The sequence below is a fragment of the Miniopterus schreibersii genome (assembly GCF_964146895.1).
Source record: "Miniopterus schreibersii genome assembly, chromosome: 12".
In the NCBI taxonomy this organism is placed as follows: Eukaryota; Metazoa; Chordata; class Mammalia; order Chiroptera; family Miniopteridae; genus Miniopterus; species Miniopterus schreibersii.
Genome location: NC_138112.1, coordinates 57,562,986 through 57,581,923, shown reverse-complemented (window position 1 = coordinate 57,581,923; position 18,938 = coordinate 57,562,986). Strand labels below are relative to the sequence as shown.

The following is an 18,938-nucleotide window of genomic DNA, read 5'->3' as shown; positions in this document are numbered from 1 at the left end:
GGGGCTCAGGGACTGGGAGTACAGCTGAGGTTATACAGGTCAGCTGCAGATAGAAAGGTGATTTAAATCAGATTATACACTGGAGGTTGGATAAGAAGGGCATTTTTAGAACACTGCTAAGGTTTCCAATATTGTAAGGGACACTAATCATCCGTACTCCAATGAGAGAAAAGTGGGGTGGGTGGTAGAAGGAGGGTATAGGGGTTGTGGAAGCTTTCTTTGCATTTTGATCAACTGGCATGTCTTATGGGAACTATAATCTAGTAAGGAAAAATCATATAATTTGAATTTAATAATGAGTTACATAACTATCAACAATACAATTAAACCTCAACACAAATTTTTCAATTATTTTTGGATATTAAAATATTACTGTCTAGGGGAACCTTATGGAAAAAAAGTATCCAAACTTTCTCCCATGATTTAGAGCAAGTCCTCCTCATAATCGTGTATCTTGGTACAATTACTAAGAGGAAGGGAGAGAGAGAGGAAGGTTCTATTTTCTACTAACACTGTTGTGTCAGCTTCTCTGCAGCTCTCAGCATCTCAATATCTGACTTGTAAAATGGAGATGATGAGTGCTGGTAAAAGGATTAAATGGAATGACAACTATAAAGTGCTCTCTTGTTATCTAGAGACTTATTTAGGCAAACTCCGCGTCACTCCTGAGGAGGAGGAAGTGAGACAAGAAGTACAATTCTACTCTTTCACAGAGTCATGAAATTAATTAAGAACCCTGGATGAGTGAAGTGCATAAACTGTCCAATGGCCTCCTACATTTCCCATCAAAATGGCTTGGACAATACCTGCCTCCTAGACTATATCTTGGCTCCTCCATTGGCTTGTTTATTCTGTGGCTAGGCTCTTCTAGGCCCAGGCAAGACTGCTAGTTAAAGCTGAACTGAGTAAGTCCTGAAAAGCCCACAGGACTCTCCTAGATTTTATTCTAGAAGAGCCCACTCTAAATCCATCTGGCATAAGCTTGACTAGAATTTTCAACATAATGCTATGAAATCTGATGAACAACAGCCTCTCCCCAGGGCAGAAAAATGTTATAAATTTTAAATATTTTTTAAATGGCTACCTTAAATTATTTTTAGAAAGATTCTAAATGTCTGCACATGTTGTTTGGTAAAATGTCTGAGACCCTTTATTCGGGTTAGAAAATAACAATGAAAATAATGACTATATTCATTGTACAGTGATTCAACATTTATTGTGTCTTTCTTTCACACTGTCTTTTTTAGATCCTCGCAATGTCCTAACCCACATGCCTCTCTTAATCCAGCAGATATGCCCCAGTTTATGCAGGTGGCTCCATGTGAAAACCAGCCTGAGGAATCCTTTCACTGTTCACAGAATCAGACCAAAATCATTCATTCTGGCCTGTTTTATGCTCCATTTCCTGACTTATTCTCATTCAGCCCAGTTCTCTGCCTATGATTACTCTATTTATAGGCTCCTTTCATGACGTGGGATCTGTCAACAGCCCTCTTCTCTGGCTCTGATTTCAGGCTTTCCTTATTAACTGTGACTAGTATTTGCCCCCAGTGACTATACTCCTTTAAGTCATGGTGGAAGAATATTTCCCAGGCCCAGGTGCTGGCTGCAGGCTCCAGAGGCCAGTATTTCCACACAGTATACATACCAGTCTTAACACTTATACCCTATCTAAGCCTTCAATTCATTCACACTTAAGGACTAAAAGAGAGCATTTCCAGAGCTAACAAACGTAGCAGTCAGTTTTCTCCTATTTGTCCTGTTACTAATAACTGTAGGCATTCTCCTTTACCTCTGCCTTTGGCTCAGCTGATTCATTAGAGGTATCAAGTTGTTCCTTGGCTTGGGCCATCTGAGTCATCAACCTGTCCATGTGGGACTGGATATCTGCCAGTATCTCAGTCACATGAGCTGTGGCCATTGCTTCCTGGATGTCCACTAGATGAAGGGCCTTCTGCTCCTCATCAGCAATCACTTTTTGAACTTTCTTAAATTCCTGCTGTATAAACACCTTCATCTGGTCCCGAGTTACCTGTAGCACACAGAGAAGTAAGAAGAATGAATTGGACACATGAAGAGACGAAAGGTTAGAGCTATTACATTAAGCGTTAGGCAGCCACGTCAAAATACGAATCATGGTTCCTATCCAATCCTGAAGTTTTGGGAATATCCTCTAAATAATGCTCCCTAATATTTCTAATAAATTTCCTCCTAATCTTTTTCCTCTTTCATTCTTAAGAAAGTAATTCTTTACCCTCCTTTTTGATTTTCCTTTTGTTCATTTTTATATCAGTAATACATAATTACTTTTTACAAACACAATAGATGAGTATATATGGTAAAACATGAAATTCTCCTTCTCTCTCCATCCTATACCATTTCCCTCCTTAGAGGGAAATTACTATTAACAATTTGGTATGTATCCTTCCAGCCATTTTCTTTGTAGATATAATATAGACACACACACACAGTAATCATTTATATATAAAAATAATTATGTTTTTATATAAATGGATCATAGTGAACATATGGTTCTGTGTCTTGCTTTTCTATTTAAAGTATGTTAGAACCTACAGATCAACTTCATTCTTTGTACTATTTTTAATATCTGTATGATAAGAATATATATATGGATATATCTCTCCATTAAACATATGACTAAATACATATATAAACACATATATACATTCCATTCTTAATGGAAATACAAGATATTTCCAATTTTTTGCTATTACAAACAGCATATCAGTGAAGATCCTTGAATATCCTCTTAATATTTTCATATAAGTTTCTTTAGAGACCTTTGAAACCACTGAGTCAACTTATATGTACTCTTAAAATTACTAATTGATACTGCCAAACTGCTCTCCAAAAACAATGCACCAACTGCACTCCTACAACGTGCGAAAGTAAGCATTTCCCTTATAGCTACACCAATATTGGATATCAAGCCTTTAAATTTTTACTCTCTGAAGGGTGAAAATATATTATTGTTTTATTTTGCCACAACAATTGTGCAGACCAAATAAATTATAACCGTAGGTTATATTTGACTAGGGCATAAGAAAGGCAAACAAAGTGAGAAACTACCAAAATGAGAACTTCTAAACTCCGTATCTTGCCAGGAACTGCATTTATTGATGTTTCCTCATAACCATGTTTACTTTATGAGTATTTTTAAACAACTATGCATCCTGAGTAGCTGAGGGAGGGAACAGGGAGGAGGTGGGACAGTAGACAAAAAGAGAAAGGCCAATAGAGAATTTAGGAGATGAAAAAGAAAGTAGCTGTCATCTATGTGAACCCCTTTCTTTCATAGATAAGGAAAAAGACACAGCTGCAAGCTTGCAGGAGATGCAGAGGACTCCAATCTTCTTGTTCCCAATCTTCTATAACAGTCTGTCAGAAGGGAAGTCAAACTGGAAAAACCGAAGAAAGGAGACTGAGGAAGAGAAAGGTTAAATGAGAAGATCAAGCCATTTTAAATTGGCCTCTTAAAAACTGAAAGAGGCTTGATTCATTAAGCAGCTTATGTAACAGTGCCGTAAGAATGTCAAAGCAAAATAAAGCCTGTATGACATGCATCTGCTCACACATCAAGTGACTTAACTGACATAAGCCCTCAGGAACTCATATACGCTCTACGGGTACTCTCCACAGCACTAAAGAAAAAGGGAGGGGAGTGTTAAATGTTATTAATGTCCCTGCAAATTCTATATCAGATTGAGAACTGTGATTTGTGTTTTAATTTCTTTTTATTTTTAGCATGTGTACTTCAAGACTGTTAAGCTTTATGGTGATCACTTATCAATGGATTTCTAGACTTGAAATAAATTAAGTCTTATAAGATTTAGAATCTTCTCTTAAAGAATAAACCAAGGATGTTTGAGCTAAGGGATGAATTTTTCTGCATGCCTAAGAAACTCTCTTAACAGTTCCAAATGACTAAAAATAAAGATCATAGTAAAAACTGACTCACAACCTATTTTACTAGACCTCACATACACATGTAGTTTGAAGTTAGGAAGCTGACATCACAGTTCTTAACTGAGATGTGTCCTCAGTTAACAGGCTGCTTCTGTTGTCTTCCCCACTAGGATGTCATTCCCTACCACATGAATCTTCAAGTACAGGATGCATATCTGAAGAGTTAAGTCTCATCCCATGGTACTTTCTCTGTGCTCTTGAAGTTAGTATTTCCAAGCTGGACCCAAGAGGCATGCAGACTGGCACTATATACATACATAATTAAACACATAAAACTTTAAATTAAGAGCTTGTACCTAAAAACAACACTATTCAATGTGCTTGACATGGCTGGAAGCCATTAACTCCTAGCTAGCTGGCCTATACGAAACCAAGGTTTTATCTACTTTTCTAATACAGGCAGATTACAAAAACAACAAGCATACTAGCTAGAAAGCATCATCGGCTTAGGAAAGATTTGTTCCAGAAAAGTACTGGCATAAACTGAGAAAGATGAGCCAGGGTCTGGTGCAGGAATCTACACAAAAAGTAAAGCATCAGAGTCTACATTGAATGAAAATTTCAAAAATACTGGTTTAATTAGCAAAATTTCCTGCAAGGTTTACTCAGTATTTATTCTGGCATTTTACTTCAAGAGAGCTCCTTCCAAACCCCTGTCAGGCTCCAGTGAGGGCAGGCAAGGGAAGAACTCCATCAACAAGCAGGAAGACAGAGTCCTTTCTTGGAGGGTGGCTAAATCTCCCATTTCCTGTATCTTGCGTATGAGTGGAAAAGCCACTACTTGTGAATAAAACAACTGCCTATTCCTAAGGGTTGGAAAATTACCCAGCAGCCTAGAAATAGAGCAGACATGAACTATGAACTGCATTCCATTACCAACATTGTCAGTGCTGCCAAACGTTATCCTGACAACCTGGCTGAAAGACAGAACTGCTGGGGTTTTACAATGGGATGTTGAGAAGGGCAGAGAAGAGGTTTTTGAAGTGTACATTTATTCTCCTCCTTAAACCATTTTTCTTATCCTCATCAGAAGCCCTAGACAGAAACACTCATTTATATCCTCTCTCCTCCTTTCATCACCCCCATTCTGTTAAGAGAGCACCATGGGATTTCTACCTCAGTTATCACTTAGTTACTTCAAGAACCCACTCAGTGAAGTTGCTGCTATTATTATTTCTATTATAAAAGACTATAAAAAAATACAACAAAATGTTGGAGAGTGGTTATCTCTGAGCGATGGGATTAATAGTATTTTTCTCGTTTTATTTTTCAGTCTAAATTTTCCAGAATAATGTATAACACTTATTTTTTCTTCAACAATAATTGTTTTTTAAAATGTGTCTCAGCCCTGGCCGGGTGGTTGAGTTAGCTGGAGTGTTGTCCAGTACTTAAGAGGTTTCGGGTTTGATCCCAGCTGGGGTACATACAAGAAGCAACTGATCAATGTTTCTCTTCCATATCGATGTTTTTCTCTCTCTCTAAGAATAAAAAAATAATAAAAAAATCAATAAAAACATATCCTTGGGTGAAGATTAAAAAAAAAAAGTAACTCAAAGAAAAAGTTAATTCCTCAATAAAATATTAGCAAATCGAATTCAACAACGTATAAAAATAATTTATACACTAAACCAAGTGAGATTTATTTCAGGTATGCAAGGCTGGTTCAACATTTAAAAATAAGTTCATATAATCTATCATATCAACAGGCTAATGAAGAAAGATCCCACGATCATATCAACAGACGCATTTGACAAAATCTAACATCTATTAATGATAAAAACTTTCAGCCATCTAGGAATAAAGGAGTACTTTCTCAACTTCATAAAAAACATCTACAAAATAACCTACAGCTAATATCAAAGTTAATGGAGAGAAACTAGAGTTTTCCTGCTAAGATCAGAAATAAAGCAAGGATGTATTTTCTCACTACTCTTTTTTCAACATTGTACTGAAAGTCCTACCTAATGAAATAATACAGAAAATAAAAGGTTTATAGATTGGGGAGAACTAAAGTTGCCTTTGTTCACAATGATATGATTATTGCAGAAAATCTGAAAGAACTGACAAAAAAACCCTCCATCCTGGAATTAATAAGCAATTATAGCAACATACAAAGTTAATACAGGAGTCCCCCTTTATCCACAGGGGAAATGTTCCAAATTCCTAGTGGATGCCTGAAACCAGAGACAGTTCGGAACTCTATATATTCTATGTCTTTTCCTATACATGTATACCTACGATAAAATTTCATTAAGAAATTAACAACAATAACTAATAAAATAGAACAATTATAACAATGTACTGTAATAAAAGTTATGTGAATGTGGTTTCCCTCTCTATCTCTGATCACTGATCCAATAACGAAAACGGCTACTAAGTGACCATCAGGTAAGTAGCAAATACAGCATGGATACATTGAACACAGGGATGATTCAGGTCCCTAGTAGGGTAGCCCAAAACTTCATCATGTTACTCAGAACAGCAGACAATTTAAAACTTATGAATTGTTTATTTCTGGAATTTTCCATTTAATATTTCCAGACTACAGTTGACCACAGGTAACTAAAATACATGAAAAGTGGAACTGCAGATAAGGGGGGAATACTGCAAACAAAATTCAGTAACTTTCCATATATCAGCAATGAATAACTGGAATTGGAATTTAAAAACACAATACTATTTACATTAGCACACACAAAAATGAAATACTTAGGTAGAAATCTAACAAAATAGGTACAAAATCTATATGAGGAAAATTACAAAATGCTGATTAAAGAAATCAAAGAACTAGGTCAATGTAAAGATATTCTACATAGGAAGACTAAATATTGTCAAGATGTCAATTCTTCCCAACTTGATCTATAGATTCAATGCAATCTTTATCAAAACCTCAGTAACTTATTTTGTAGATATTGATCCAGAATAGTCAACATAATGTTGAAGGAGAAGAACAAAATAGAAGGACTGACACTACTTGACAGCAAGACTTACTATAAAGTTACAGTAATCAAGACAGTGTGGTACTGGTGAAATAAATATATCAGTGGAACAGAATAGAGAGCTTAGAAATAGACCCACATAAGCACAGTCAGCTGATCTTGAACAAAGGAGCACAGGAGTACAATGGAGAAAAGAAGTTTTTTAACACATGGTGCTGAAATAACTGGACATTCACACTCCAAACAATGACCTTACATCTTTCACAAAAATTAACTCCAAATGGATCACAGGCCTAAATGTAAAATGCAATGCAAAACTCTAAAACTCCTAGAAGATAACATAGAAGAAAATCTAGATGACCTTGGGTATGACAATGACTTTTTAGGTATAATTCCAAAGGCACTATCCATGAAAGAAATAATTGGTAAGCTGGACTTCATTAAAATTAAAAAATTTCTCTGTGAAAGAAGCTGTTAAGATAATTAAAATGACAAACCACAGACTAGGAGAAAATATGTGCAAAAGACACATCTAATAAAGGACTGTTATCCAAAATATACAAAGAACTCTTAAAACTCAACAATAAGAAAACAACAAAACTTAAAAATGTGCAAGAGACCTAAACAGACATCGCACCAAAGATACACAAATGGCAAATAAGCATAGGAAAGATGCTCAATATCACCTGCCCACTCCACGTAGGCCCTTTAATCCAGTCCCACTCTCGCTTGTACCACTAACTTGCTGAAACAAAATTCTAAGTCACAGAGCTTCTGTGTGATTTAAAGAAACTGTTTAGGATCTTCATCCTACCTCCAACTTGTTCTAGCCCAGTTTTCTCTCCCTTTTCATCTCCACTTGGCCCTGAATTCTTGGCTTTCTAATCTTAACCTCAAATCCCATCTTTTGCCTTTCAGACTTAGTAACTAAATGTGCCCCACTCCCTCCTCCTTAGTGTTTAGACCTCACTTTGTCTTATCTAGTGTTTGGCTTGGCTTTGACTCCCAGAATAGCATTCTCTCAGGTAGAAGCCCCATATTTCAGTCAGAATACTCCAGCCTTCCTCTATTTCTGCCAGAGTGCTTCTTCCTAGGACAACACATTTTGGTACTTGAGTCTAAGTACTCTATTGTTCTTTAACAGCTTCATGCATATGGCTCTGTAATATGCTTTTTCTGAATCTCTTCTTCTTTAGTGGTTCCCTCCACCCCAAGACATAAATATACATGCACACACACAACTTCAGAGGCTCAGAACCATATTTCCTAGAGGCTCTGTACTTGAAAGATCCTAATAAACACTTGAATTGAATCTGTTAATCAGCTGTGAAGTGGAAGGCAACTGTGTGGCCCCAGTCATCTGAGAGAGATGTAGTTGGAGCAGACTGACAAGCAGCCCTTAGTGTGAGAGATGGAAATCTAACCACTATGGCTATGGAGTCATTGCCAAGCACCCTCTCCTCCCAAGGCTGCTTGTTCATGCTGTCAGCTGCTATGACTTTATTGTCATGACAACTTGATGTGTAACCCAGTGTCATGGCACTGAACTGGATGCACCAGAGAACAGTTCAACGAGATGCTAGGCTCACTTTGAATCAATACTACTGCTTGCTCTTAAGATGCTTCTCTCTTTGCCTGACCCCAGGGTAGCAATAGAGAAAGCAATCACAAACTTCTGAGCATCACTTTTCCTGCGTGAACAGAAAAAAATTCTGGGTAATTCCCCTATAGAAATGTGAAAGTAGGAAAATGAGTCTCCAGAGAAACCCAGGAACTGTCGCAAACAAGAATAAGAGAGTGTCTGATCTACCTTGTTTTCTTGCTCTCTTTTCATCTTAACCTGGGCATAAACTAGAAAGCCAGCTTTTGCTTCAGGAATCATTGTGTAGGAACTGGGAGGTGAAAACTGACACTGAAAGTTTCAGGGGGCGAATAAACAGAAATTATGCACTTTTAAGCATCTTACACTTGAATATACAAAGAAAGTTATTTTATCTACTGGAGATTAAAGTAATTTCAAAATAAGACTCACCCCTCCACTTCCAATCCATTCTCTACCCAAACAACTTCCCTGCAAAGCCACAGCTATTTGTAAACTACCGAAACCACAAAACCCAAACAACTGTCCACCACCAGGAATACTCAGGACAGGGCACTGAGATGTAGGTCTCATGTTTTCTGAATCTTTTTTGCTACAGAGAAAATGGTAAAGCTCATAGTTTGCTGTGGTAGAGAAAAGAGGTTTGAGTACTGACTGCCTCTGCTAATTATGCTTCTGAAGCTCAGAAAAGAGTTTCTTCATTTGTAAAATCGGGGTAATAATATTGTTTTCATAGATATTTTTGTGACATTTACACAAAATAATATGTGGAAAGAACTTAGTACTCTCTGGGCACACAGGGACATCAGCAGAACTGACACAGATACAGTAGCCGTGAACATTTACCGGGTGCTTCTCATGTGGTACCCACTGAGCTCTCACAGACAGAGCCCCAATTAGTCTTCTAGGAGAAAGACAGCCTACACCCTTGGGAGTGCAGATTCTAATTTTCCAAAGGAGCACAGGAAGGACTTTCTCACACATCCTAGGCAATGAAGAATGAGGATGTCGATCAGAAGCTCCTAACCTCAATTTCAGTAAATGGCCACAGGTTGTCAGGGAGAAATGGCTACCTTTTCTAGTTTGACAAGATCAGATATGGTCTACTTCACAGGAAGTCTGGGTTGCATTCTGCTCTTCGCACCTACACACACAGTCTGCAGATAGTCAGCTCCTCAACCTCATAACTTGCCTCTATCATACAGCAGGTCCTCAAATAATGTCATTCCGTTCAATGTCATTTCATCATAACGTTGTTGAGATGCCATACAAACTTAACTCTTGTTTATATTTAACAGCCTATGGCAAAACTGGTCTCATTATATATCATTTTGCTTAAAGTTGAAGAACTTGTGGATGACTTTATTTTCTCTCTTTGAAAGACTGAAACCCTATTACACCCCCTTAAACAAGCTGACAAATCTGCTTACCTAAGAACCATAGAGTTTGTTAAGTAACTACAGTTGCTAAAATACTTTTCAGGCCCCCAAAGGCCATGATTCCAATTATCATCCACCATTTTTTATCTCCTCTACAAAAGTTTCTGTTTTCAGGGTACCCATTAATAAAAATCTAATATGACTAGTCCTATTTAATAAGTGCCATTATATAGACTCACGGCACCTGACTCTAATGTCTGTGCTCTTTCACCATAAAAGTAAAGGTAACCATATCACACTCAAAATACCGTACTCCCCCACCCCCTGCTGAAAGTCTGAACAAACTCCATGCTGGTATTCTATTCCCAACACATCTATAGGTAAAAAGTAACTTCCTATAACTATTAATAATTCCATATGGCAATCATAGAAAGGCAATTTATTGGCTTCATTAGCCCTGTGGCCTTGGACAAGTCATTCAATCTCTTAAATCGTTGATTCTTCACTTGTAAAATAGTGACTACAATGTCTAACTAACCAGGTTGAGTTAGAAATTAAGGCGGTATCACAGAATCTATTGCACCTACTATAGAAGTAAACAAAAGTTGTTTAACAAGGGGATGGTCATCAATTGTATCATTGGGTTGAATGGAAGTTCTCTACACAGCCACAGAGACCTGACGGATTTTTCCATTTGGCTAAATGCAGAATCAATCAGGTAAGAGGCATGGTTCTCTAATTTTATGTTCACAGTAGGCCCTCTGTATCTAGGGTTCTGCATCTGCAGATTCAACCAACCAGAAATCAAAAATATTTGGGAAAAAATGTTATGTTGCTGCTGTTGTGTACTATGTACTTAGGCCTATGATATCTGTGTCTATACTGAATATGTACAGACTTCTTTTATTATTCCCTAAAGAATACAAGCATACCTTGGAGATACTGTGGGTTCAGTTCCAGACCACTGCAATAAAGCAAGAGTGGGGAGGTCCAGAAAGAGTCACCCCAAGATGTGCCTCCTGTGGTATGCAGATTGTTTTGAGGTAAAGGCAATTTTAGCTTCAGGCTCAAGAGAAACTCCTGCCCCTCCTTTTAACTACCTAGAAGAGCTTGAATTGGGAGCCTTCCCCATAGTAAGAGATTATCAGTGATAACATTTTCAATCCACCTATATGGCAGGGCAAACTTTTAGTTACTAAACATCTGCTCTTCTAATCATCCTGTAAAGACCCTTTGACGCTCCCAAGATGCCTTACCTCATCCCTAGCTCAGAATGTCTTATATACCTCAATCTCCCTTTTCTATCTCTGAACCTCTCCTGCATGTGGGGTCTCTGACTCTTTCATGTCATGGGGTTCCCATACATATGTATGTAGTATTAAATTTAGTTATTTTCTCTTGCTAATCTTTCTCATGTTCATGTGATTATTAGACCAGTCAGAAGAACCCTGAGGGTAGAGGAAAGTTTGTTCCTCCCCCACACAAGTATTACAATAAAGCAAGTCGTATCTTCTTGCTGGTGGAGCGTCTTGCCTTGGATTTGTAAAAAACATAACATCTGTGAAGCACAATAAAGCAGAAGTACAATAAACGAGGTATGCCTGTATAGTATAACAACTATTTACATAGTATTTACATTGTATTAGGTATTATAAATACTCTAGAATTGGTTTAAAGTACACCAGAGGATGTGAGTAGGCTATATGCAAATACTACGCCATTTTATACAAGGGACTTACTTGAGCATCCTCAAATTTTGGTATCCATGGGTGTCCTAGAACCAATTCCCTGTGGATATAGAGGGAAGACTGTATATATACATACAAGCATCTACATACAGACCTCAGGTAGACTGAGAATTGCACAGTATAGCTTTAGCCTTAAGACATAAAAAAAACCACCTTTTTCCTTGAGCAAACCTCAGATTTATTTCATAGCTGAATGAAGGGTTGAACTAACAGGAAAAGGGGAAAGAGGGAGACAGGGGAGAAGTAGGCCCTTAAATAAAAGTCTGGGTGGTTTTTATCACTATTATCACAGTAGAGTATTACATCTAGGTATCCAGGCTCCTAAATTAAATGTCAAATACAATCCTGCACTGGAAATGTGAAGCGTTGCTGCTATCGGGGAATCCTGACAGCTCCACTCCCCTCTTCACGGTGGTCACGTAATCATCCCTTCAAGCTTTGGCAGAGAGTAAATTATCAAGTCTCCTATCGATGCAGAGAGAAGCTGGAGCAGAGGGAGAAGGACATCACAATGTGTTAATTTTATTAAGCCATTTAACACTCAATCCCTTTGCTTTCTAACAATGCTCCAGCCTACCAGGCAGCTCAGAAACCATGTACACTCTAGTTTTACATTGCCTAGAGTGGGTTTCCACAGTGCTTCAACTAGGAGCTCTGGGGCTCCAATAGAAAGAGAATAGCCAAAGGATAAAGATGCAGGGGAAGTAAAAAGGGAACAAGAATCTCAGAGGCCTTTAAAGTGGGGATATATCTTCTAACATGTCTCTTAAATGGGACACAATTTCTATTATGACTCTTAATTTCTTTTAATTTGGCACTAGGCAGTTTTGCTAACTAGAGAGTTTGCTCTAAATAATAAACATAATTGCTTCTTTGCATTGATTTCTTGTTTCTATTGGGAATATATAAACACACAGCTGTACACTCCCAAGGCAGACTGCCTTGACACCAACCGGCAATAGAACTACACTGAACTAACTTTAGGCAAGGCAGCCATGCAAGGCCTGGAGTCAGCCAGTCTGCTAGGGAACACCACCAAGTGGTCCCAACTATGAAAATTTAACTCAATTTTCATGTCCTTATCACTCAAACAGGTAGCAATGGCCCTTTAAAAATGAATGAATGAATGAAACCTGCAATCTGTAACTGTCGCTAATCCTGGGAAGTGTTAATTAATCCAAGTATGTTTCTCGGCAAGGATTAGAAGGTCTGCTGAACAATGGGGTTGGGGGGAAAGGGGAGCTGCCCCCATGAACTCTTGTACTTCTGGAAGCAGTGGTAGCTCTCAGGACTAGGAAAAAGCAGCCACCATTTACAGGATATTGTACTAAGCACTTTAAATGGATTATGTCATTTAATCTTCCTAACAACCATATGAAGGATGTACTATTATCCCCTATTTTGCAGTTGAAAAAACAAAAAACCTGAGAAATGGGGAGTTTAAGCAAAGGATTTGCCCAAGATCTCAAAGCTATCAACGCTGGAGGGGACCTGTCTCAGTGCAGTCCTATTTCAAAGCCTGAACTTTAAAATCTGTCCAATACTGCCTCCCCTGGACAGAGGCTAACACCAGGCTCACCCTCATTCCTGTCTAGAAGAGGAAAGGACAAAGAAAAACACTATTCACAGCTAACATTTCAAGTGAAGGGCTAAAAAAAGTGATTCAGATAGTAAATATCTCAACAGATTTATCGAGATATAATTCACATTTATACAACTCACCCATTTAAAGTATAAAATTCAGGTTTTTTTAGTATATTCACAGAGTTGTGTAATTATCACCACAATAAATTTTGGAACAGTTTCATCAACCCAAAAAGAAGCTCCTTATCCATGAGCTGTCATCCTCCCCTCCCCGCCCCGCACCACCATTCTTCCATCTCCCTCAGCCCCAGGCAACAATGAGTCTACTTTCTATCTCTATAAATTTGCTTATTCTGGACATTCCGTATAAGCGAAATTATGAATATTTGGTCTTGTGTGAATAGCTTTTTCCACTTAGCATATTTTTGAGGGTTATCCTTGCTGTAGCATGTATTAATAATTCATTTCTTTTTATTGCCAAATAGTATTCCATTGTATGGATATGCCACACTTTATTCTTTCATAAGTGTACAGTTTTTATGTGGACATATAAACATATATATACCCAAGAATAAAATTGCTGGATCATATGGCACCTCTGTTTAACCTTTTGAGGAACTGCCAAACTGCTTTCCAAAGTGACTGCACCATTTTACATTCCCCCCAAAATCTACGAAGGTTCTAATGTTCCCACATCCTTGCCAAATGAACAAAACTTCTCTTAATTTGGGAAAACTACAGAGCTATAGTCCTAAAAGCTGTCAATCTGCTCAAACTCTGCTGGGTGACCGCGGGCAAGAACCCTCACTCTCTTGGCACCTCAGTTCCTCATCTATAAAGTGGGGGGATTGGAGCAGATGGCCTTAGACTTCCCACTGAGCCCTATATTTATTCACTCAGTCACATCATGACACCCTGACCAGTGGGGAGACAGACACTATAAAACAGATAGCTTGGGGCTGACTGCAGGACTGTATTTTATTTTGCATTAACTCAGTTACCACTATGCCTCAGACTGTGACACTATCATGTCTGCCTTAAAAAACAAACAAACAAAAGCAAAAACAACAAAACCCTCACAGAATCTGCTTTTGAGGAAGAAAACAAAAATGCCTTATTAGGTAAAATTTCCACTTGGCAATAATGGCAGATTGGCCTTCAGGATTTTAGTTTTCTAAATTGGGGCTCAAAAATGGAAATTCAAATAATAAAAATGTATGCATTTACAAGAAATCATATTAGGTGCTAAAAGTAGGACACAAACTATATGTGTATGATACAATTATAGTTACATGTGTACATGTAACAATTTGTCTGAAAAGCAAAGCACATTTTTCTCTCTGAAAGACAAAGCACCATAATATTAACTAGTTTTTTCATAGGTGTGTCTCAAAGTGTAATGTATTTACCAAGTGTATCAGAATAATCCAGGCTGCATATTAAGAAAGCAGATCTCAGAACTACCAAACTAGATGCTCTGGGTGAGGCTCAAGAATCTGCACTAAAAAAAAAAAAAAGTATTCAACATTTACAACCATTGCAGGTAGTGGAAGAATGGCCTGTATTTTCCACATTTTTCTACAGTGAACATGTACTACTTTCGTAACTGGGGGTGGGGAAAGAGGGAAGTTGTTTTGTTTTGATGAAGTCAGTGAGAGGGTGAGGAGCAGAGCCTGCCTTTCCTTCTGCTGCCCACGTGTCTGTAGAAGATCAAAAGGGGCCACATTTGCTTCTGCGCGGATTCCACGTCTCAGCACCTAGACAGGACCCGAGGAAGCACAGGGCTTTCCCACCTGGTGTGCTCCATCCATAAGAAGGAGCTACTGGAGCACCTGCCTCAGTTTTTCACGTAGCCAAGGTGAAATGCCCTGGGGCTGTCATGGCTCCTTTGCAACTGCCCCACATTTTCCATTGGAAAAGGCTATTTTCCAGGTCTGGGACTCTAGGGTTACGGGAAACTGCAGCTGCAGGATTCAGTAAAGGGAGGCAGAAGAAGGCATGAGGGAAAAATAATCAATGAAGAGTCATATTGTTAGGGATGACAGGCTATATGTATACATATATACTCATCCATGTGCTCAACAATAGTGGAGTTGTAAAGATCATGGAGTAAGAAAAATCTAAAGTAAATCCTGGTCTCATCACTTACTAGCAAGCTAGTTAAACCCTGTAAGTCTTGATTGCTCTTCCATAAAACAGGGAAAATTGTATTTCTTTTTATAGGGTTATTGTAATGAGATAATGCATACTTATTACTTTGTGCCAGGTACTATGCTAAAAGGGCCTGAATACACAGAGATAAAATAAACAATTCACACCTTCCAAGATAACTATTTACTTCTCTTTTATGAAAAGTGCTGAAATAGGTCAATAATTATAGTAACCCTCTGACCAAAGGAACACTTCTGAGTGAATCAATTTGTAACTGAGGCACTTCAATTCCCTGCTTCAGCTGGTTGAATAAACACTGCCTCGGTAAATGCTTCTGTCCTGGGGCAGGGCAAGGACCAGCAGCACCAGGCCTGGCTTGACCCTGGTGAGTAACAGCCCACTAATAATAAGGATTCAAGTTAGGCTTTGCATATATCCATCACCATTCGTACATACAAAACTTATTTAACAAGAGTGATTAGCACAAGAGAGTGAAGAACTGAGCTGTGTTCCACTTCAATGATTATCAGCTATTAAAAAGGATTGCAAAGTTCCCTTGCAATTATAAAATGCTATGTATATGCTAAATAAAAATAAGGAAATAAGAAAACGAGTCTCAGATCTATTTAACTAATTCTATGCTGCTTGACAACTCTTTGGTTTCATACTTTGGTATGAACACCTTTAGAAATTGGAGAAAATAAGAAGGAAAAAAGCTGATATATTTTAGGCAGCCTTGTATGACCACATTCCACATTTAATACCACTCCAGTTGGACAAAATAATGTGAACCCCTTTGGTTCAAGTTTGAAGACACTTCTTTTTTTTAGAGTAACTTCTTATAAGTATGAATTTGCGACACACAGCTGTGTTTTTAACTGTTTCAAGCATGCCAACTACAGGAAACAGTGAACAGCACATCTTAGATGGAAAGAAAAGCAACCAGAATATAATAGAGAACGTGGCTGTTACTAACTGCATAGGAAGAGGTTAGTTTAAATGAGCCTAACATGTTATGCTTTTGGCTCAATGCTTTCTGAGACTGGGCAGGGAGAAGGAAGAGAAGGGAATCAATGTGTTTTCCAACCTTCAGTTTCCTCTGGGTAAACTATGAAAGAGAACTAACTGCCTAGCCACTACAAAGGAAAGCTGTAAAAACTCAAGAATACTTTATCTTAAAAATCCAAGTATACATACACACACACACACACACACACACTGATTAATTATATCCTTTAATGTTCCTAAAGCCTATCATAAATACAAGAAATCTACAGACAAAATCCTGTTTAGTGCAATAAATGTTTCTGAAAAGTTTGGCTGAAAAAGGTGTTTGCAAACTGGATCATGTCAAACACATTAGGCTGTCTTATTATTGAAAAGACCACTTCCAATTAAGCAAATTAAGACTGATTGCTTTAAAAACAATCTCTTTCTACTGTATACAAAGTTCTAGATTTCTGGAGGCATGCTCCCTTTGAAACAGGGCTCACCATGGCAACATGCATGCATTCCACTTCCTCTGCTCCTGTGCCTTATTTACCAACCATCACTGGCTTTGATTCCTGTCCTCAAGTTCACCCCTCCTGCCTGGGATTTGATGTCTCCTGCTGCTCCCCTGGTTTTAGAAGTCAGCCTACTGCTGGACCACAGCACCAGCCTTGGTTTTCCTCTTAAATTCTGACCAGGACTCCTTCTCTTTCTGGCCTTGCTATTTCTCTGTTGGGCAACTGTTTAAAGGAATCCTGTCCTCTCAGGCAGCCTGAGCTGACTCTTCAGTCCACCTCCCTCTCCCCTCCCCTACTCCTTTGCTACCTCGGCTCAATTTATTTATTTTCTAAGCCTGAATTTTATGTATTTCATTTTTTTCAAAGTTGAAGGCACTTGAAATTATTTACGAGGGGTCTTCAGCTATTTGCTAAAAAGAATGAAACGAATCAAAATAAGAGAGAAGGAACATAGCCAAGGTCCAGCACAGCCTCTAGTAATGCCAGGCCTACTGAATCAGAAACCCTGTATTTTAATAAGTCCTCCAGGTGATTCCATGTACACTAAAGTTGATGAACTCGCCCAGCCGAGCGTGGCTCAGCAGTTGAGCGACAACCTGGGATCCAGGCGATAGGGGTTCAATTCCGGGTCAGGGCACATGCCCGGGTTGTGGGCTCGATCAATGACTCTCTCACCATTGATGTTTCTGTCTCTCTCTCCCTCTCTTGTCCTCTCTCTGAAATCAATAAAGATATATTTAAAAAAATAAATAAAGTTGATGAACTCAAGTTGAAGAACTAATACTATGAAAGCAAAGAAGGAGTCTGACAAATATTTTGGACAAAATGAGGCATCTTATCAAGTTTATATTGTTGACAAAGAAGAATGTCTAACATATTCTGTGTAATAAAACTATAGGTAGAGTGTAATTTAAAAAAATCTTAGAACTGTTATTTTCACACGGAAATGCCTAGAAGGTTACACAATAAACCGCTGAAGTGGTTACCTCAGGGGAAATTCATTTTACTTTTCCTTTATGGATATCTGTTTTTTTAATCTATAAGTATATACTATTTTAAATTTAAAAAATGGTTAATCTAGGCATCCTCCACTCCTCTGGCACAATCTGCAGGTAAAAATTAACTGTTCCCAGAAGACTTCAGTGTCTGGACTAATCAAGCTTTGTGATGCTTTAGGGAATTCCGGAGGAAGTGAGGTAGAGATAGTGCTCAGTGCTCCATGACTCAATCAGTGCTTCTATGTGTAGCTGCTGTACCAGGAAATGACAGGTCATGAAGCCTGAGAGATTGTGTCTTTCTTAAACAGGCCAACTTCTAAAAAGGTATGGTGGGGTTCTGAGGGAAAACAGAACAGACTCAAAACTTAAGGGTTTTCTTGGAAGACACCAATTTATTGCTGGGAAAATTGCCTTTGTTGCAGAAATTATGTATTTAGGTGTCCCATTCCTCTCCTCCCCCCACTTTGTGATCTGGCAGTCATTCTATAATTACAGTGGTCCTTCTTCAAGCTGGCTCCTGGTAGATACAGCACATGCATATGATTGACTAGAAAGAGGTTTGAAAATAAAACTGGTTGGTGGAAAATAATCCAGGGCAAGATAAAGAGAAGATAAAAGAGAGGTGAGTGTGTATACACATATCCAAGATCAGGCGAGGTCCTAACAAATATCCTTCAGCTTATAATGTATCATGGGACAATGCTGAGGCTTTCCTGGGATGATCTTATGGGAATACTCAATTCTTTCACCTCTGGCAAGCTTCCCATCAGAAGTACTACGTGCATTCATAAAGGATCCTGAAGCACTTTACCTGTATTCATCATGCACAGAAGCCACTCAGTGTAATCTGTACATATCCCTTCCATCTTCACTGCCTAAAAGCATGTGAGTATGGCAGAAACAGAACATACAATAGAGCTGTTGTCCAGAAACCAGAGAAACTTGGTTAAAAAATAAAAGCTTTCAGTGATCTTTAATAATTAATTGATTCATCTTCACTAAAGGAAAACTACTTATACCAGGGGTCTTTTTATGGTGACTGGT

General features: G+C 38.3%; 1 protein-coding gene across 3 annotated transcripts in view; it reads right to left on the bottom strand.

The window, feature by feature from the left end:
- Positions 1 to 18,938, bottom strand: part of TRIM44 (tripartite motif containing 44) — an 83,656-nt gene that overhangs the window by 46,630 nt on the left and 18,088 nt on the right. For all 3 annotated transcript variants that reach the window (XM_081154564.1, XM_081154566.1, XM_081154565.1), the window contains exon 3: positions 1,793 to 2,032. In XM_081154564.1, coding sequence (XP_081010690.1) covers positions 1,793 to 2,032 — 240 coding nt within the window. The remainder of the gene's footprint in view (positions 1 to 1,792; positions 2,033 to 18,938) is intronic.